Genomic DNA, 22730 nt, shown 5'->3' with positions numbered 1-22730 from the left:
AAGGGTTAGAGGGTTCTGACTGTGTATTTTCTGTTGGGGAGGTCTTTGCGGATGTGGGGTTTGAGGTATTTGGGGTGGTGATGGGTGGGTTCACGGTGGTCGCAGTTAGGGTAGGGCTAGGTATCGCCGGCATTCTTCCGGTCAGGCTAAATCCGGCCAGGGTCGCTGTCCAATCTTTGTTCGGGTCTTGTTGCCTTAGATACGCCGCCAGTGCGTCTAAAGGAACCATCGCCGGAATTTGTGTCGTCAGCGTTGGCTGCGATCGTTGTGGACTCGGCGGCCGCGATTCGGTTGTCGCTCGGACTTCTGTGGGGTTGTCACCGGTGGTAGATGCCAGGTTGCTGGTTGCTTTTCTCTTCGCCAGGGTCTGTATCGGTGGTGGTTCTCTTTAACAGTTAGCGGTTCACGGTGGTTTTCGGAGTGGGGTGGTGGTTGTGGGTGAGAGAATGCAGGTAAGGGTTTTGAAAGTGAAGGGGAGTAGGCGGTGGGGTATTTTATAGTGGTGTGGGCAGTTGAGGGTTTTGACCGGTTGCAGGCGGTTACCAGTCGCGACGCTTCGGATGGGAGGCAGTTGAGCATTCTCGCAACTGATTGGACGTCTCCTGTCACGTCTCTGCTCCACGCGCCCTCCCAGTCACTGCACTCGCCTGCAAAGCTGCACCACGTACCAAAATTCAAATTTCACTCTATACCTCTGAAAGGGTTATTTTGTGCTATGGCTGTTCAAATAAGAAAATAACAGGTTCCCTAGATCCAGCAAGTCCACCAGATCACTCAGTCTAGGAACTCGTGGGTCGCGAGGAATCCCGGTCGTCGGACACACAAAGCACTTTTTCTTTCAAAAAAAACCCTCAACCACTTTACTAAACCTAGTATAGGGAAGTAGGGATCGATCCCACAGAGAATGATGCGTAAGACTCATAATCAAGGATTTGGGAGTGTTTTTGGTGTTGGCTGCTGCCACGCATTTTCTTGGGTTGAGGAAAATTAAAATTAACTTGACTTGGGAACCTAAAAAAAACTTAACCTAACAGCTAGACCTAGGAAATAAATCTACGGTGGGGACCATGTCTAAAAAAAAGCAAGGTACGACTGAAAAGTTGGCAGAATAACTAACTCTCGTACTAACTAACAGTGACATCGTCTTCTACAACCAAATTTGCGTAAAACTTCTTAAGAAAAACAGCATGAGCAAAACAAAAACAGAGCTACTGACTTGAAATCAAATTTATGCATAATAAATGAAGAACTTAACAGATCTGCATACCCTAGACGAAGTGAAATAGAAACCAAGAAGAAATAAAACAAATCTATCGAACTACTGTCTTTCCACACGCCAAATCCAACCTCAGACGCTAAATCCACTCCGGATCCAAGCGTCCGACATGAACTCCAAACAGAAGAAACTCTCCATCACATCAGATTTTACAAATAAGAACTCCGAATACTCAAACAACCACAGATCTGTCACCAAATTCCACATCAAACACCTTAACAACGAAATAAATAGAGATCGACATAGCAATTGAAGAATTACGCTAACAGCAGAGAGATCTATGCAAAATAACTTGAAATTAAACAGCTCAAAGCAGATCCATGAACGGTAAAGCAGTAAACATTATCAACATCAAAGTCGACTCCCAAAAGTGAAGTTCGACGGTGGAAACTAGCAAAAACCACTGAAATTAAAAGTAAATGTATCTTCGCCCTCACTAGGACGGTGTTGCCAAGCACGAAATCTTTCAGAAAGTACCCTCCCGATCACAATTACCCCAGAACCATCCCCAAGTGTGTGAAAATGTATGAGCTAAGAAGAGTGAAAAACTGTGTGTCTTGCGTTGCATGCTCTTCTCTATTTATAGGCGTTTGAGTGGGCCCAGCGAGGTATAGATAATGACTTTGTTGCCCTCAGCTGTAAACTCCTCTGTCACGCCACTTTTCCTTGTAAATTCTGCTCATTTCATTCCTTTCTCTCGCTAGACCATCTCCTTCATTACTTCCTTGATCTAGCGATTTTCTTTACACACCTGGCTTAGGAAACGTGTTAGACCCAACAAATTATAACATTTTTTTGCACATTATCGATGCATGAAATTAGCCTTATCAACCTCCCTCTCAATTAGCTAAAAATAGAAATAAAGCAGTAAAAGGACTCTTAAATACAATTCAGAGTTTCACCCAAGTGGTATCCTCGTGGTCAGTACGGACTCCAAATTTATATTTAAGATCCGAAAATCTTTTTGGTATTTTTAATATTTTCCTACCTAACTTAAGTTAAATTACTAAATATTCACAATATTTACATCGTTACTAAGGGTGTTTGAAATTCTATCTGGTCAATAAGCACAAATTATATAAAGTTGACCAGGTGGAACTCCAAACTCCTTTTCTACTGGCCATTTAGACGCTATTAAAGTGTAGTGGAATTTCTTCCACTACACACATCTCTTCATTTTCCCTATAAATTTTCAACCTATGCCCATTTACGACAAAAGGTTCAGAGTTAGGAAGACTCCCTGAAATCTCGACCGCTCCATTAGCGCGTAGTGCAGTGATAATGTAAGGTCCTGCCTATTTTGACTTGAGTTTCCCAGGCATTAGCTTCAGTCTCGACTGGAAGAGTAGTACTTTCTGACCAACTTGGTTCTCAGATTTTTGTCGTGCCACATCTTTGTTTTCTCCTTGTACCACATGGCTGAGTCAAATGACTCCAATCTGAGTTCTTCCAGCTCTTGTAGCTGTAGCTTCCTTTCCTCTTCACAGGCCTTAGCATCCATGTTAACTTGCTGAAAGTACGCTCGGTGCTCAATTCCCACTGGCAATTGGCACATCTTCCCAAAGACGATGCGATATGGGGACATCCCTATAGGCATTTTGTAGGCTGTCCGATATGCCCACAGAGCATCTTCCAACCTTGTGCTCCAATCTTTTCTTGAGGGGTTGACTGTCTTCTCCAAGATGCTCTTTATTTCTCTATTTGAGATCTCCGCTTGCCCGTTGGCTTGACGGTGGTAAGGACTAGATAGGCGGTGATGAACCCCGTACTTCTTCATCAATGCTTCGACCGTTCGGTTGCAGAAGTGAGTCCCTTGATCGGATATGATTGCCCTTGGTATTCCAAATCGGCTGAATATATGACTCTTGAGGAACTTGGTGACTTCTTTAGATTCACAAGTGCTCGTGGCTTTGTCTTCTATCCACTTTGATACATAGTCAACTGCCACCAGGATGTAGGAATTCCCATAAGATGAGGGAAAAGGACCCATGAAGTCCATGCCCCAGATGTCGAAAACTTCACAAACAATCACTGGAACTTGCGGCATTTCATCCCTTGCGGAGATCCCATCGGTCAGTTGTCAACGGTCACAGCCCTTGCAGAACTCGTATGCATCTCTGTTCAGAGTCGGCCAGTAGAATCCGCTATCCAGCACCTTTCTTGCAGTCTTCCTTGGCCCAAAATGTCCTCCACATGCCAAGGAGTGACGGTGTGTTAGTACATCCCGTTGCTCCCAGTCAGGAACACATCTCCTTATAACTTGATCTTCATCCTCTGAGCCTTTGTCACGTTTAACACCATTGGTAGCTCTCCAGTCACTAGGTAGTTGGTCAAGTCCGCATACCAGGTTCCTGTCCTACTTTCTCCTTGCTCTTGGTTGTTGCGTCATGCCCAGTAATCCTCATTACTTCTTCCCAGTCGATCTTCCTTGCGGAGAAAATCACTTCACACAAATGCTCTTCCGGGAATCGATCTCTCACATCCTCACTGTTCCCTTCTTGCACTATTCTGCTCAAGTGGTCCGCTACTTTGTTTTCCAACCCCCTTCTTGTCTTCTACTTCCCAATCAAATTCTTGTAAAAGCAGCACCCATCTGATCAGTCGGGGTTTTCACTCCTTCTTCGCAATGAGATACTTAATGGCCGCATGATCAGTATAGACGATGACTCTGGATCCTAATAGGTACTGCATGAACTTTTCGAACGAATAAACAGTAGCCAACATATCCTTCTCGGTGGTATCATAGTTCCGTTGGGATGGATTCAAGGTCATAGATGCATAGAATATCACATACCTCTTCCCATCGATCTTCTGACCCAGTACGGCCCCCACGGCATAGTCACTAGCATCGCACATCACCTCGAAGGGGTGATCCCAGTTAGGAGCTTGAATGATCGGTGCAGAGATCAATTTTTCCATAAGAAGGTTAAAAGCAGTCATGCAACGCTTGTCGAAAACGAACTCCACCTCGTTCTGGAGAAGTCTGGTAAGAGGTTGGGCGATCTTGGCGAAATCCTTGATAAATCTTCGATAAAATCCGGCATGCCCCAGAAAACCTCTTATTCCCTTCTGATCAGTAGGGAAGGGTAGTTTGGATATGACATCCACCTTGGCTTGATCCACCTGAATTCCTTTTTCTGACACCACGTGTCCTAAGACGATTCCTTCTGTAACCATAAAATGGCATTTCTCAAAATTCAAAACCAGACTCTTTGCTTGGCACCTTTCCAGCACCACATCCAAATGTTGCAAGCATGAGTCGAAAGAGTCTTCGTAGACAGTGAAATCATCCATGAAGATCTGTATGCAATCTTCAATCAAATCTGAGAATATGCTCATCATACATCGTTGGAAAGTACCTGGGGCATTGCATAGGACGAATGGCATACGCCTATACGCATAGGTTCCAAACGGACAGGTAAATGTGGTCTTATCCTGGTCCTCGAGGTTCACGTAAATTTGAAAGTAAGCACTGTACCCATCAATAAAACAGAAGTACTTCCTCCCAGCCAGTCACTCCAGCATTTGATCGATGAATGGCAGGGGGAAATGGTCCTTCCTGGTTGCAGTGTTCAACTTTCGGTAATCTATACACATTCGCCATCCAGTGACTAGTCTGGTGGGCACTAGCTTATTCCTCTCATTCTTAACCACCTGGATCCCTGATTTCTTGGGGACCATATGGATTGGACTGACCCATTCACTATCGGGTACCGAGTATATAATTCCCAGCGAGAGCAACTTCAAGATTTCCTTCAGTATCTCTTCCCGCATGTTTGGCTTCACCTTCCTTTGCGTCCCACATGTTTGGCTTCACCTTCCTTTGCGAATCTCTATGTGCCTTGGCTCCCTCCTCCAGCCTAATGTGGTGCATGCAGACATCCGGGCTTATCCCCACCAGGTCCGTAAGGCTCCATCCAATAGCCTTCTTGTTTTTGCTCAGCACAGTTAGTAGCCTTGCCTCTTGCTCTTCAGTCAGCCTGCTATTTATGATTACAGGGAACGAGTCTTCCTCCCCGAGGTAGGCATACTTAAGATTCGCTGGAAACTTCTTCAACTCCACCTGTGGGGGTAGTGTGTCTGTAGGTAGAGGGGTTATTTTTAGAATCCTCCTCTTGCTCATGTTCACCATCTGATTTCTCCTCCATACTGGCCGGTAGTAAAGCCCATGCGGATCCCGCTAGTTCCGACTTCTGACAGAATTCCGTAATTGCTCCTTCGATCTCCTCGTCAGTTAACCCTCGGCTACTGATCAGATCACACCATGCAGCTGCTTCCACATCAGCTTAGGCATACACATCCAAGGCTTGGAGTTTTTCCTTCAATAATTCGGTCTCAAGAAATTCTTGGACTAAGGGGTCAATAACATCAACATAGCATAGATTTTCAGAATCTATTGGCTTTTTCATGGCTTCATTGTTGTCAAAAACAAATTTCTCACCGTTAAAGTCAATGCAGATTGTTCCCTCAACCATATCTACAATTGTCTTAGACGTTCTTAAAAATGGTCTTCCTGACAATATCCCGCTAGACTCCTTATCTTCTGGTTCACTCATTTTAATTACATAAAAATCAACGGGATAAGTAAAGTCTTGTATCCTGACCAACACATTTTCTAACACACCCTCAGGATTTATACATGACCTATCAGCCAGTTGGATCAACACCCCAGTGTTTGACAACTTTACCCCCTTCAACCGATTATAAATGGATGCCCAGAGCCTTTGTCCTAGCAGCAAGGAGCTTAGACATCAATGTATGAGGTGCCGAGTTCGAGCCCTCTTAACATCAGTTGTAATTTCCTCCTTTCTTAGGAGTTTATATATAATATCCTCCATATAGGAGTTAAATTAAAAAAAAAAAAAAAAACCGATTATAAATGGATAACGGCATAACATTGATAGATGCTCCTAACTCACACATTGCATGCTCGATTTTTACATCTCCAATTGTTATGGGTAAAGTAAACATACCTGGGTCGGCTCTCTTGGGTGGTAGTTTCTCCTGCACAATAGCTGATGCTATCCCTTTCACCATGATTTTTCCATCCTCCTGGGCTTTTCCGGCTATGAAATCCTTTATAAACTTCCCAAGAGGGGGCAGTCTCACGACTTGGAGGAATGGTATGGTGACATCCAACTTTCCGAAGATCGACATGAAATCCACAGGGTTTTCTTTCATCCTCTTCGTAACAAACCGATATGGAAACGGTTTTTCCCCTTTAGCCTCTTCAGTTAGCCTTTGTGGACTTTCCTTTGGTGCCTCCTGGGTTTGAGGTCCCGATGTGGGTATTGTTCCTTCAGGTTGCTCGTTTCTATGGTGTTTCTCCCTCTTTTCCTTCCCCAATAGGCTCCTCGTTCAGAAAAAAACGGATCCTCCATCTGAGGCAGAGGCCTCTTGAGCTCTTCCGATGAGACGGTGTCGCTCAGCACCCTTGCTCCACTAGATTCTCCAATAGGGTTCTTGAGTTGAGGTTCATTATAGGCTGTTCCGGACCGCAGTGTAATCTTACTCACATTTGTCTTTTCAGGTACATGGACTGTAGATGGGAGTTTCCCTGAGTTCCCTTTCATTTCGCCCACCGAGTTAGCGAGCTGGGCCAACTGCCTGTTCATCATATCCATTTTTGCCCTATGCTCCTTCTGGGCACTTTGCATTCCTTGCATTGTTTCATTACTGGACTGCAAGTCGCTTTTAATGCTCTGCTGCGAAGCAAGCATCTCTCCCATCATGTCCTCCATAGACCTCCTCGACCTGTTTGGGTGATGGAATTGGTTCGAGCCCTGGTGCTGGTTATGCTGGGGTGGTGGGTTTGACTGGTAGCCCGAGAAATTTTGCTGGTTTTGGTTCTGTGGGTACTGGTTATACTGGGCAAGAGGGTTATACTGGTCGTGGTTGTGTTGGTACTGATATTGGTTCTGGTTCTGGCTGTTATGTTGAGGCCCTTGGTTATATTGGTTCTAGTTCTGGCTCTGGTTCTGGTTCTGGTAGTTCCGCTGATGGGTGGCACATAGGCAGGGTTCGGGTTCTGGTTTTGAGGGTTTTGGTTCTGAGGTTGCTAGTTCCTTCCTGCCCAGTTACACCGGTGGTCAGGGTTCATTGGGCCACGGTTGAAGTTTAGGTTCGGGTGGGGATTGGGTTGATTCTGACCTTGGTTTTGGTTCTGATTCTGATTTCCATCTCCCCATCGGAAGTTTTGGTGGTCCCTCCACGGTGCATCCCTCTGCTTTCCCAGAATCCAATTGCCATTAGAATTGTTGTATCCTGCGGCATTTGCTTGCTGGCGAATTGTCCGGCTGATCATATGGTAGTTCTGGGACCTCTTTGCCTCCAGTCGGAGAAGGTTGTGGAGTGTTCTGCTTGATTGCAGTCAGCAACTCCTTCTTTAATTCCTCCATCTTCAAATCCATCCTTTCCTCCTGGTCAGTAGCCGAAGCACTTACTACCCTTTCTCTGCTGTACCCATCCCTTGCGTTGTCGTACGTCTTTTTGGCATTCAATAGCTTGTGTAAGACCTTCTTGGCTTCACTGACTCTCAACTGTGTGAAATCGCCTCCGGATGAGGAATTCACCATTCATTTCTTTGTTCATCCCCTCATAAAAGGTGTGGTGCACCTCTATCTCCTTCATGCGATGGTTGGGGCATGACTCCAGAAGACTCATGTATTTCTCCCAGTACTCACTCAGGATCTCATCGTATTCTTGCCTTATACATGATATCTTCCTCTTCAATGCGCTAGTCTTTGAAGACGGGAAGAACTCAGCTAGGAAAGCTGACTTGAAATCGGCCCATGTGTTGATGGAGTCGGCTGGCAGGCGCATGAACCAGGTGTTGGCCTCTCCCTTTAGGACAAAAGGTAGGGCTTTCAGTCTGTAGTCATCCTCGCTTGCTCCTCCTGGCCGCCTCTGCGCCTTACAGATTTTGCATAACTCATTCAAGAATTCGTAGGGTCCCTCATAACTCTTCCCACACTACGTTGGCAGGATTGCAATAACGTGGGGTTTCACATCACAGGCGGTCTGGCCTGGGGTGATCACTATGGCTTGTGGGGGATCTCCGTCAGCATGTTCAGTAAGCGTTGCGAGCTCGGGGTCGTCCTTACCTTGGTCAGCCATTCTCACTAGTGCTCTTACTGGTTGGAGTGGAAGCTTCGGGAGTTGGTACTCTAAATCTTCTTTCTCCTCGTCGCTACTCGTGCCTAGGTCGGACAGTGCTGTCGACAGGCCAAAACGAGTGGTAACGAGTATCGTTCCTCGGGGAAGTATCCTTGGTCTCCACTGGCCAGGAGCCGAGCTACTTCTCATAAACCGAAAATAAAAAGAAAATGAAAATTATGAACAGTATATACACCAAAAAGATCACACACAATAACAGGTATGAACGCCATCCATCCCCGGCAACGGTGCCATTTTGAAAGTGCAGGTTTTCTCTCGGTCAACGTGTGTTAATGCAGAGGTGTGTCCAAATGATCAGGATGAGATTCCCGACCTAGCTGAGTCGTTGGCACGATAACCGGAACCTGGTATCAAACAAATTTCCTCAACCCACTTCTATTGGTTAGTATAATGGAGGTAAGGGTCGAATCCCACAAGGATGGACACGTTTGGATAACTGTGGTGATATTCCTGGGTGTTTTTGGTTAGCTACCACGCTCTTGGGGTTGGGATTTTACCTAGGCGAGAAATAAAGATGGTCTCTACTGACTAGTAGGCGTGAAAATAACATGCATGTGGTTGTGTTCGTGAAAGTTGGGGACTGTTAGAGTTTGTATACTAGAAATCACGTTTCGAGTGATTGAATACTGTAAAACTCTTATTTTATTTTCCAATAAATAAAACAGATTATTTTTGTCATAATGTTGTTATGTTTTACATTTAATGGATGTTAATGCATGTTTAAGTGTATAAGTTAACTTAACAAAGTCTATGTCTTTGTTTTAAGAGACCGGTTGTGGGCGTCGTCCACTTTAAGGTAACACGGTCAGTTCTAAACAAAGAAAAAGATGAATTTCACAACCTAGATGGAATTTGACTATCCATCGAGAAAGGTTGCAATGTCGGTCCGCATATTTCTAAGCCTTACTGAAATAAGATGACATTGGTGTGGTATAGCACTGAACGGATCTAACAGCAAGACTTGCCTTAGGCTATCTACTGAAAGGCGAGGTCTTGATAAATATTTGTTTCTTAATCAATGTAGGTTAGCATTGAGCATACGGTATTGATTATGCACTACTTTGACTTATCAAATGGTGCGGGTTTTTCGTAACCCAATTATCCTGATATATTGGGTAGTGGTGATCGATACCTAGCGGTGCTAGGATTGCTATTATATTGAATCGTGCGCGAGCTGAGTCTCGTTTGATAATGTCCTCAAGAGGAGCGCGAAACAAGGTTTTATTATTCGGAACCTAGCTAGTTGGAGTGTGATTACTCTATGAATAATAAATAAGCGTTTCATGCTAAGTCCACTCTTGGAATTAATAAGAAGTTAATTAATTAAGTCAATAGCAGACATTAATTAATTAATGGACATTTTAATCTTAAGCACGGGAAATGAAAGTTAAACGGAAACCCGGATTACTTGTAATTTCGGATTTGGATGGGGAGAGTTCAATATTACTTCTGTAGTGGCTGCTCGTAATATTCCAATTATAACTTATATTAAATTGTGGGTTCAAATAGTAAAAAGTAAATTGGATGAGCCCATATCCAAAACCTTCCATAGATCCCTGTCTGGGCCCAAAAGGAACTTAATATAAATAGGAGAATAAAGGAGACAGAAATAACATAATTTTATTTGCTAAAATTTTCGAAAATTTTCAGCTGTCACAAGCTGTAGGAATTTTCGAATTCCTCTCCTATTCCAAAAAGGATTTCTTCTGTCTTCTTTATTTAAGTCCTAGTATTCTAGTAAGATCAGCCCACACTGATATTGGGATACAGTTCGGGAACCAGAGAGAAGATTTGTGGTTTAGTACTCAAAGCATCACGTGGAGAAGAAGCTAGCCATCTTCAATTCTTTGGAGAATTAATTAGGTATTTTTCTGCTCCGTAGAAAAGCATGTTTTAGGTTTCAATATTCTTAAAGCATGATTAATTCAAGTTATGAGCATGATACATGTGATAATTACGCGAATAGGTTTTGTCTAAATAATCTGCTAAATAGATCTGAAAATTATGTGATTTGTTATGCAACCCGCTTCCGCTGCGAGCACCTTCAGGGACAAGGTACTAAAAGAGAAAATTTAGACAACAAGACATATCTGGTGGCTGGTTGGCTTTCTGACAGGTCTGGAAGGTACAACTGAAAAGTGGGAGAAAAAAGCAAAAGTAAATTAAAAAGGAAAAGTGGTCCAAGGCTAAAGTTGATTTTGACGTTTTCTTCTTCACCAAGCATTAACAGAAATCATATGAACACAAACTCCATGACTAAACTCAGATTCATAACTTCAAACTCAAGATCCATCGATTAAAATGTTTAACTTAAGATGAACAATTGAAATTGTAAACTGCCTCTACTGACTAACATGCAAGGTGGTGATCACAGCGCAGAACAGAAAATTCATGCACGAAAACTCCGACTGAAACATAACTATAAAATTCGATCAACAACCACAGATCTAGCTTACTCGAAAGAAAATACATGCACGCACTTAAAAATTAAAAGCGATAACTAAATCTAACTTTCCTAGGCAGAATGAAGCAAACTCAAACCAAAGAGACATTCGGAATAGAAATTTCATAACTTAAACGTTTGGATCTTCACTAAGTACTTCAAAAGGCAACAAAGATAAATGTTTGCAACAGATCTAGCGAAGAAAGTAGGTAAAGACTAAACTAAAAAGCAAATAACGATTGTTTAGCCACTCCGGGCGGTGATACTGCTATACTACTGTGACAAACTGGCTGGAACGGTAGAGAGATGATTTCTCCAGCAGACTCTTGGACGTCAAGTGACCATAGCTGTGGCGAAGAACGAGAGATTGGATAATGCTGAAGGACTAATCTTCTAGAGAGAATTCTACTAAGTGTGTATGAGAACCGAGAGCTTGCGAACTCCGAACCCAACTCCTTCTCTCTCTCCAAGCGGCTCTTTTTAGAGGGAGGCTTGCCCTTGTTTTTAGGGTAGACTTCCTTCACGATTTGACTTTTCTCCCTTGTTAATGATCATCCCAGGTATCCTTCTTCTCCATCTCGAGCCTTTTCTCTAGCATGCATCCTGGTCAGTATTGCACCATTTCTAGCGCTCTTTTCACTTGCGTCACCTGAATCGTCTTCTACTGACTTGGATCCTTTAATCCTATACACTTAAGCAACTGTTTTGCAGATAATACATGCATTTCACGACATACTGATCAGTAACCAAGGCTTAGAAAACGACTTATCATAAAGCATTGAGACTTGCTAGTCTTTCTATGTCGCACTTCTATAAGTATTCTGAATCTCTTGAAAAATCAAATGATTCTAACTTATAGTGTGTCAAACAAACTTTCTCAACTCTCAAGCTATTTAACAAAATGTTAAAATCTTGATAGTCTTGATCAGTTCCAACAATCTAAGTATTTTTTTGGCCTTAAGACTAAGAGCCATAAATACTTTATCATTCATTATTTAAGAATTTGATGTGTTGTTTTAATACTCAATCTTGTTGCACTATTATTGTTTTAATACTATGATGCCTTAAACATCAACCATTAAACAATAGTTTAGCATTAATAGCTCTCACTGCAACAAAACCCTAACTGGATCAAGATCTCTTATTTAGAAGTTGCATTGTCATTTAAGTCATTGTCCTTCTCTAAAAGAGGTCAATCCAGCTTACAAAGCATCTTCACTTCGCTTTTAAACAAACATTGATAACAATTCAGGCTCCTGATTTCGATATCTAGTATTTTGTTTAAATGAACTAGGACTTAAGAAAAATGCAGTCTTTATGAATTCGCCATCTATCATGTTACTTTCTTCTAACAGTAATATAACGACTATTATTCTGAAGATTTTCCACTTTTCAGTTAAACCTTCTTGTAGTCATTTCTTATAATTTAGACGATGACTTGTGTCAGAAACTATTTGAGTGATCAAAAGATCCTCAAAACATTTTGTCACTCTAGGATATTCCAATCAAATCATCTTGACAGATTCTTTTGATATCCATCTTTGATCGTCATTAACCAAGACTTGTCGAGCTACTTAAAAGGAAAATAGCTTGACCTTATTCCTCAAAGAGCTTGTCAAGTACATGCATAATGCATTCTCTAACATTCTTCGTGGAATTATGTCGATGAAATGGAGGACATGAATCATTGAGTATAAACTCCAAGCTTTCAGCGATGAGAATCTTATCCATTTTCGTTTCCGGTCTACATAATTTAGGCATTCGAGTTTACTTTCTTTAAGTATAGCAGACAAATATTAAATGACCTAATGAAGATTTGGCAAATAAACTTATTATCACATACTCATGTTCAATACATAATCGCATATAACCACAAAACAATTATGTATCTTGGAACTGTAAAATTAATATTTTGTACCCTGAAGCAGAGGTTAATACGCATAAAATTTTAGCAATTTTACTGGTCACAACACCGACGAATAGTCCAGAGACCGCAGCACGACATGGCCGCCAAATGTTGCCTAAGCACGACTATCAGATTTAGCATTACAGAATCTTGTTTCTACAACACACTCCCATAACAATGCTCATGTGCTGATAACAAAACCAAGCTATCTCATAAATTCTGTTTGAACTTCTGAAACTTGTAATTTCTTAGGATTATTGTCCCCACAGCATGAGTGACGATAATATTCGAAACTACTTTCTAGTTCATACTATTTATGTTTGAGAAGTCTGCCCTTATGAACTTGCTATTTCTTAGGATTATTGTCCCACAGCATGGGTGGCGATAATATTAGAAACTAGCTTCATAAATTTGCAAACCAATCGATGGAGACCGTATACAATGCACTTGTTGTAATCATCACTTAGATATTTTTATATGGTTTTTGTATAATTATCACATAAGCAGATAAATCAGATAATCCACTTAAAATAGATAAACACCAAATAAACAGATAAATCCATTTAATGCATGGCATTTAAACACACAAGATAATTATCGAAAATTATTTAATCTAGTCCAGGGAGAATCAATTAAATAATTAAGTTTTATCTTGGATAATAATTATCCAAATTCATTTAGTATTTATCAAGATAGAGTCAACTATCTAAATCCACTTAGGATTATTCTAGATTTTATTTCGATAATATCAAATCCTACAATTCAAGATAACGTTGATCTAGGATTATCATTATTTAAATCGTACTAGGATATTACTAGATAGAAACACTTCCATCATAATCCATAAGATAAAAATAAAATCCAATGAATCAAGATTTATACAAATCTTAATTCTATTTAGAATAGACATCCAAAATATATCATACATTACTCAGGATTTCTTAGATAAATAAATTTATCTAAATCCAATTTAAATAAGGATTTTCTTATATATCATTAACATCCTAATCTATCTAGGACATAAATCCAAAAGATAAGGATAACTTGGATTAATACTTATTTTAATCCATCTAAGATTTGTCTTAATAGAATTAAATCTATTCAAATCCATAGGATAAAATAAATTAATATAAATGTTTATCCTAATTCATCTAGGATTTATCTTGGAATAAATCCATATAAATCTATAGAATAAGATAATATTATATTATTATTATTATTCAAATCTATCCAAGATTTATCTAGGAACAAATTCATATAAATCTATAAGATAAGAATAAAATATTATATTATCACTATCCAAATCCATCTATAATTTATCTATGAATAAATTCATATAAACTCATAGGATAAGAATAAAATAATATTATCATTATGTAAATCCAACTATGATTTGTATAGGGTTATAATCCACATTAATCCATAGGATATAAATAAAAATTAGATTGTCATTATCCAAATTTAACTAGGTTCATCTAGGAATTAAATCCCTACAAATCCACAAAATATGGATAAAATCTATAATTAATTCATGATTTAATACGAAATCAAATCTTTTATAATATATAGAATCCATAAAAAATATATTCAAATCTTATTTCCAACTTAATCTTGATTTCTTTCCAAAATTGAAACCTAGGATTTGGAAACTCTCATCAAAATTTGGAAACAATCTTAGCTGAACCATGCTCGGCAACACGGCACGAGTCCGGGCAGCCGCCTTCGGAGGCTCCCATTCGTACTGCCGGACTTCCCTTACCGTCGCTGCTGTTGCTGCATCGTCGTCGCCACTGCGACGTCGCCTACGCAGCGCTGCAACTCGCTGCGCGCGGAGCTCTCACTGCTCCGCAGGTGCTGCATGTTCACCGCAGCTGCTGTCACAACAGCCCGCTGCCCAGCGACGTGTTGGACGATCGCCGACTGTGGCTACTGCCTCAGACAGCCCAACGTCACAGCTTGGCCTGTCTGGCAGAACGCCCAAGCCGCGCTGATCGCACAGGTAATTGCCCAGCCGCCGGCACTGTATCACCGCAAACTGCTTCTGGACATCTCCGACGCTGCTGCGTCGATGTCCCATCGCTGGGTTAAAAGATTCATGTATATCACAGAGATAATACACGTATGTGTTGATTAAACCAAGTTCACGCCAATTCCAATTAGAATCAAGAGACAATTGAACTTTTAATCAGGCACGCAATGATTGCACATAATCATTACAAATAATTAGGGAAAAATCGCACAAAGAAATCTTTAGCTCTCGACATCAAGACTTGCGCGTCCTCACTGAATGTGCTCTCGTTGTCGTCCTAAACATGCGTTCAATCGAATCACTTAACATGAAATTAATCCACATAATCAGAGCCAAAAATTGGCTCTGATACCAATTGCTGGGGTTTTGGTGCCCCTTGCACAGCGGAAGACTTGTACAAAACAAATAAATCAGACACGAATCTATTTGACCGATTATGCAATTATTCAATTCACATGTTAAACAGATAATTGCATGCTAGAACGCAAATAATTCATGCTTAGAAAATATAAATCCTAAACATGATTTCTACGGTTTAGGGTTACCGATTTTGATTCTCCAAAGAATCGATGATTGGTTGCGCCTTCTCCACGATGATCTTCAATACTAGACCTCGGATCTTCTGACTGGTTCCCGAACTGTATCTCGATATCAGGGTGGGCTGATCTGATCAAAATACTAGGACTCGAATAAAAGAAGACAGAAAAATCTCACAGAAGAGAGCTGAGAGAATTTTCGAGCTCCTCTAAAAACAGAGGGGGACGAAAATTTCTACTACTAATTAATTAATTTTGTTTCTCCTTTATTCTCCTATTTATATTAAGTTCATATTGGGCTCAGTCAGGGATCTATGGAAGGTTTTGGATATGGGCTCCTCCAATTAACTTTTTACTAATTAAATTGAACCCACAATTTAATACAAGCTTATATTGGAATATTACGAGCAGCCACTACAGAAGTAATATTGCACTCCCCATCCAAATCCGAAATTACAAGTAATCCGGGTTTCCATTATTTATATTATTTATTTCCCGCGCTTAAGATATAAATGTCCATTAATTAAGTAATGTCTGCTATGGACTTAATTAATTAACATCTTATTAATTCCAAGAGTGGATAAAACTCCAACTGGTCAGTTTTCTGAATAATAAAACCTTGTTCGAGCTCCTCTTGAGGACATTATCAAACGAGACTCACCTCACGCACGATTCAACATAATAGCAATCCTAGCACCGCTAGAGATTTATCACCACTACCCAATATATCAGGATTATTGGGTTGCGAAAAACCCGCACCATTTGATAAGTCAAAGTAGTGCATAATCAATACCGTATGCTCAATGCTAACGTATGTAGCTTAAGAAATAGTTATTTATCAAGACCTAGTCTTTCAGTAGATAGCATAAAGACACGTCTTGCTGTTAGATCCATTCAGTGCTATACCACACCAACGACATCTTATTTCAGTAAGGCTTATAAATAATCGGACTGACAGTGCAACCTTTCACGATAGGTAGTCTAAGCCTATCAGGGTTGTGAAATTCTTCTTTTTCTTTTGCAAAGCATTGCATAGAACCGATTGTGTTACCTTAAAGTGGACGTTGCCCACTAAGCAAAAGACTTAGACTTTGTTTGCTTCTTATACATTTAAATGTTTATAAAACATCTTATAAATGCACAAGCAAAAACAATGTAATAATATACTGATTCTATTCGTGCGAAACTGCTCGAATAATACTGAACCGGGTTAAAAGTGGATTATAGAGTTTTACGTATACAAGCAAGATTCTATTCCAGCGAAACTTGCTCGAAACATGCTTTTCAGTATACCAAACCTAACAAAGAATGCTCTCCACATATTCATTAATGGCGGCGAAGGTGGAATCAACTTTCGGTTTGAAGTTGGGGATGCCCAGCGGCATGTTCCGCCTCCTAAACTCTCCTTGAACGGGGTTGGCTTCAATCGCACTCCGGTGGGCGGCGGTGTCGAGCCTCCAGTTGGCCTTATTGTCCCACGTATCGACCTTAGTCAATTGCGTGAGAGGAACGGGAAAGTGATCCCACTCCGTCTATAGGAAAAACTCTTGGCCGCTCGAATCTGTCTTCTAGAGGCCCACCGCAAAGAGGACCTCATAGGTGACAAACATATCACCCACGTCCGGAGTGAAGTCCGCCATCGGAATGCGAACATTTCGGCAATCGCCGTGATCAATCTCCCACACCAAATAGTGCTCCCGTCTTTTTTGGAGATGCGGTCGACGTAGATGGTGAAGAGGATTCCAAAGTTGATTCCCTTCTTGTTGAGCAAGCTCCAGATCACGTCCATCTCGGCTTGGGAAACACTCCAACCGTCTGTCCGGGCAAACATCAGTTGTGTCATAGCCCGGTGGGGGTATCGAAGGATGAGGTTGCGGATGGAGGAAGACTTGGCGTAAGCCGGCATGAAGTCCTCCCCTTCGAATTTCATAGCTCTCCACATGTCGGAGTAAGCATACTCCACCTCCTCATCGAGGTTGGGGTTGTAGCACTGAAACACCTCGCACAAATCCTCCATGGTGAAGGTATGGTTGTGGTTGCCGAGGCGGAAATCAATGGACTCGGGGACGCGGGTGCGGCGGTCCTTGTTAACCTTGAGTGTGCTTAGAAACTCGAGAGTGAGTCTCCAGTATGATGGCCACCTCCCTCGAAACATATGGCCGAAGCCATTCCCCTCACTGACGTCGCACACCGCCCAAAAATCCTCAATGATCCCCAAGGTGGCGAGGGGAAGCTCATGCGGATATCTAGATGGCATGGTGTCTCTAGCCGAGACTTTCTTCCACATTGCTTTGTGTGCATCCAACGGAAGGCTAATGCTGTAGCTCTCCACATTCTCGGGCTTCCCTCGTGTTGTCATTGTCCTACAAATAAAACCAAACTAATAAAAAGAACACCAAACAGATGACAAACAAGGGTTTTCCCCCAAACTTGCAATTAACCAAGTTTTAATCCAAGAATAAACTATGTTGTGCAAGTTTGTACCTAACATGTGTTCTAGAGTGAGTCATGTAGACATGTAAAACGATATCAACACAAAAGAACACCCATAATTCACCCCCAACGTGAATTCATCCCCCATGCAGAGACGTATCAACATAAACAATAACATCCAATAATCTCTACTATCTACTCATGTATTCCAATTCATGGAAGTAATAATAGCTTCACAATGCTATGAACCTGATTGCAATTTATAACAACAAAGTTCAAGAGGAAATTCACTTATCAAAAACTCACAATTCGTCACCCAATTCACATATACAACCGGTTAAAACACGAGATAGCACATCAAACTCATCCCACATATTAAAACAAACTTCTCAACCGAACAAATCACCAAATAGCACAATATCCATGGAAGAATTTAAACAAGAACTCAGAAATTTGAGTTAGGAATCATACCTTGATTTGAAGTGAATCGAACGATGAGAGCTTCGAAAATTGAGAGGCAATGGATGAATTTGAGTGCAGGTGTGTGGAATTGTTGAAGAATTTGAGTGGGGGTCGTGTGCAAGAGAGAAATGAGAGAAAAGATGGTGAAGAGTGTAAGAAAAACTAACATTTATAAACTAACATTCAAACTCTAATTCTTCTCAAAGGATGACAAAATATTGGGGTGTGGAAGAAGAAAAATTTGAGAGAGTGAGGGGAGGGGGTTTCGAAATTATGGGGGCTAGGGTTGGGGTTTTGGTTCTTATTTATAGAGTCCAATGAGATCTTTAGAATATTTGGTAAGATCTCATTCTCCAAAATTAATTAAATAAATATTGTGAAGTAGGGAAGAAGAATTAACAAAAATAGATCCTAGGGAAAATCTCCTAGTTTTCGAAAATTAGGCTTCTAAAATAGCCAAGGCTTTGTTTTGGTATATTTTACGGAGTAGAATAAAATATCACGGAGTAAAATAAAAATAAGAATTCTCCCAATTTGGAGTAGAAAGTGGCATCTCCTATGTCCTTTAAATAAGGCATGGATTTTTAATATTGCCTAGAATAAGGTAAGGCAAGATCTCTTGAAGTATGGAAAGATTTGGTAGAATATTTAAATTCTAGGTATGGAAAGAAATCAATCAAGGGATCAAATAAAATAATTCTTCCCTTCCCAACTATAGTGATTTTCGAAAATCACTTAATAAAATAAGGGGGTTTTCGATTTTCTCCTAGAGATAAGGAATAATTGGGTCTTGGATTTAATTTGGATAAATACCCCAAGAATTAAATTAAACCGGAAAAATAGAATTTCTTCTTCAAAAATTCAAGGGGGTCTAAAATCTCAAGAATTGGGTGGCAAGTATTTATGGAAATTTTCTCTAATATTCTCATTTACCCTTAAACAATTAATTTACCACATAATCTCATAATTCAATAAATCACATGCCACATCACATAGTCAACAAATTTGACTTTTCAAACTTCCCGGTCAAGGAAACTCATGCAATAAATTCATTGATCAAAATAATTCATATCTTCCACGTCATCAATAATTAATTCTATGGCTCTAAGATTAGGGTTCGGAAATTCGGGATGTTACATTAGCAGTTGCTCATCTTACGCCCAAATAGTGTCGCCCAGCTGAACATTTCTCATTGTTAAAATATCAATTGATATTTTAAGAAGTTTGCATACGAGCAACATCGGCGTAATTAGTGAGAAAAAGCATACGCATTGTATGTTTAGGCGTTATGCATGTCACTGCAGCTCCCTATACACTCGTATCCGTGCCTAAGCACAATTATAGTGCGACTTGATACCTGACACGCTTTATTATTTTTTGTTTTTAATTAAAAATTGTGAATTATATAAAATAATTGTAAATCCAAATAACTAAAAACTATATTTTGCAATGACCGTTTTTGTATCGTTTATTCCTATTTTCTTTTCTCATATATATTTATACCGTTCCATTTTATTATTTTTTTTCTTCCAATAACCCTAAGATTTTAATTGAATTGTATAGTATTGTAATTACTCTTTTTATTTTTTAGCAAATTTTTCGATTATATACTTTTAATTGTTTCAATGAAATTATTAATTTTTTTTATTTATAACCTTAAAAGAGTAAATGTCAATTTTGGTCCAAAACATATGGTCGAAATACGAATTTAGTCCAAAACATTCACTTTTTGAAAAACGAGTCCATAACAAATAATATCCGTGACGGTTATGTCCATTTTTTACGGTTCCGTCAATATTTGACGGTCAACCGTCAATTAGCGACATTTTGACCCGATTAGGCTTAAATTCGGATTATTAGTCATCTAAATATTTCTAATTATTTTGCTAAATAAATTGTTTATCTAATTTTATATTGTTGTAAAATATCTCTCTTCCTATTCCTATTCCAAAATCAGAAACTAATCGTCCCCAACTCTCTCTTCTTTCTCGTCGTTCTCCCTCTTATAAACCCTAACTCCGACCAACAAACGATTCCGACCGAGAATGCCGATTATCTCTTGTTGGTCATGAGTTCACCCTATTCCTAGGTCTAAATCTTTATCTCTCACTCTCTTTCTTTTCTTTCTTCCCTACATCCAAGAACAAGAACCCTAATTTCTCATTCTTTGCAACAACCACAAAACCCGTCAGATTCGTCGGATATGGAGCGGTCAAGGTGTAGCAGGGGTTTTGGCGACGGTGACGGTGCTCGAGGCCTCCTATTTAGCTACGTTTCCTACAATTACAATAAGGTGGAATCACTTCTGCTGTCACCAGCGAAACAAAAATGACAAAGGGGAAGCTTTGCTTTGTATGTGAGAGAAAGAAATACTGTTTCTTCAAGTGGTGCGAGCCCATTGACGAAGACGAAGTTGTCAGTTCGTCAACCTCTGTGACCGGTTTCAATTTTGATTATTTAGCCTTGAATTTATCAGAAATTAAGCAAAATATTGAGAAATTAGTAAATGTTAGTCGTATTGTCTATGCTTTTTATGTTGTTGTAACACTTGTTTGTATATTCAAGTAATTTGATGGATTTGAATGAAAATCATAATTTTTGTTGAAATTTAAAATTTGAATCTATTCCCTGAATCTGAAAAAAACTATGATATATATTGAAATACACATGTATGTATAGATTTTGAATCTGATTTTTAGATTTTAAATCTGCTACATAAAATTATGAGACTTCGTCGAAGATGAAGAAGAAAAGATAAAACAAAATAAACGTCAAATTAGTCCATTATATTCATAAACAAGATCAAATAGGTCTGGAACATTTTACAATTCTCATATTTTTATACTTACTAATTATTTCTTAATAATAATCCAAATTTAAGCCTAATCGGGTTAAAATGTCGCTAGTTGACGATTGACCGTCAAAAATGGACTTAACCGAACACAGATTTTATTTGTTATGGACCCGTTTTTCAAAAAGTGAATGTTTTGGACTAAATTCGTATTTCGACTATATGTTTAGAACCAAAATTGACCTACGTTGTAGTATATAACTTTGATAAAAGTAAAAATGATGTATATGGATACTATAAGTGCCTAATATTTAAATAATAATGCGTGCGTAGGCGGTGGGCGTAATATTTAAATAAAAATGCATGCGTAGGCGGTGGGTATTGATAGTGCAGAAAAATATACAAAAATAAAGTTAAGTATCTAAGTTAAGTATCTAAGAGAGTTATTTTTACTGACACACGGCCATTGTTATTTCCAATTCTTAAGATGTGCTTTTCTCGACACTGAACTGGCATTTGGTAAATTATAAATTGCTACTCTTTATCAAATTTTCAAATGAAATGCTCAAGTATCAGGTGAAAATACATTCTCTAAAACGTCACTATTGTAGCCAACTAGCCATAGTCTTATCTACAAAAGTCTTTTTAGTTCACAATTATAACCGACGTGCAATAATTGATAAATGTACATATAATGATATAATTGTATGTATTTTACATTGAAAATCGATTTAAGTCTCGTACATTTATATTATGCATACAATAAAATATTGACATGCATACTTATAAAAACATGATTCTTCAATAAACTAAAAACTGAAAATCGGAACCTAAAATATTAAATACAAACAATCCAAGTGAAAAAGATACAAAAACAGATTGAGGGTGAAGTAAAATTAGTCACTGAATGTAAGATTGGCCAGTTATATCAAGGTCCCGATCTCCGGTGGAGGGCGGCGGCTTATGCTTGGGCTCGATGGTCGCTTCGGCCGGCCCATCGGCGCTTTGAGTGTCGCTTGCCGGTGGCTTCTTTTGAGCGCCCTCCTCTGCGCCGTACATCCCGCCGCCGTATGCCTCCGTGGTCACCGGTTGCATCGATGAAATGTAGGGCGGCTGGTGCTTCTCCTCTCTCTGCTCTTGTTTATTATCGTTCTCTTTCTCCATTGCCTAACTTTGTCTTCTCTCTTTCACTATATTGTGTTCTATTTGTATTCGTATTCGTATTCGTATTCAAACGCGCGTATGTGGAATTGTTGACACGTGTTTAGGAAGATAAGGTGGCATGACAATAGCGTCCCACGGTGCTTGTGCCGTGCATAAAATGTAGTGTTGATAAATTAAGATTGATATCAAATAAGTTTGGTGTTTGTATATTAGGAAATAACTTGTATTTGTACTTATCTCATGAGTTAGTCCAGTATGAGAGTCTCATTTTTTACCAGTGGATTTTAAGAAAAAGGAATAGAAAACTGAATTGAGATTTCTATTTGCGGAGAGATAAAAATGAAAAAATGAGACTCCTATTCACGAACGGAATGAGTACTTATACAGGACTAAATTGTTTTAATTAGAAGAGGTGACAATTACTAATTATCACATGATTTCTATTTAAGATTAAATCATAAGATTCAATCTCATGAAAAGGACTTTTTTTTTACAATTAAGAATGTTAATTTGT

At 39.7% G+C, this 22730-nt stretch overlaps 1 protein-coding gene across 1 annotated transcript; it reads right to left on the bottom strand.

Annotated features, from left to right (window-relative positions):
- Positions 1–21835: 21835 nt before the first annotated feature.
- LOC125203277 (transcription activator-like protein) lies at positions 21836–22233 on the bottom strand. Its single transcript, XM_048101587.2, has one exon. It carries the CDS (start codon positions 22214–22216, stop codon positions 21953–21955), a length of 264 nt encoding a protein of 87 aa, XP_047957544.1. The 5' UTR covers positions 22217–22233; the 3' UTR covers positions 21836–21952.
- Positions 22234–22730: the final 497 nt, after the last annotated feature.

The sequence above is a fragment of the Salvia hispanica genome, chromosome 6 (genome assembly GCF_029641045.1).
Source record: "Salvia hispanica isolate PSC_SH4W2 chromosome 6, Shi_PSC_v1, whole genome shotgun sequence".
Classification (NCBI taxonomy): Eukaryota; Viridiplantae; Streptophyta; class Magnoliopsida; order Lamiales; family Lamiaceae; genus Salvia; species Salvia hispanica.
This window is presented reverse-complemented; position numbering and strand designations above follow the sequence as displayed.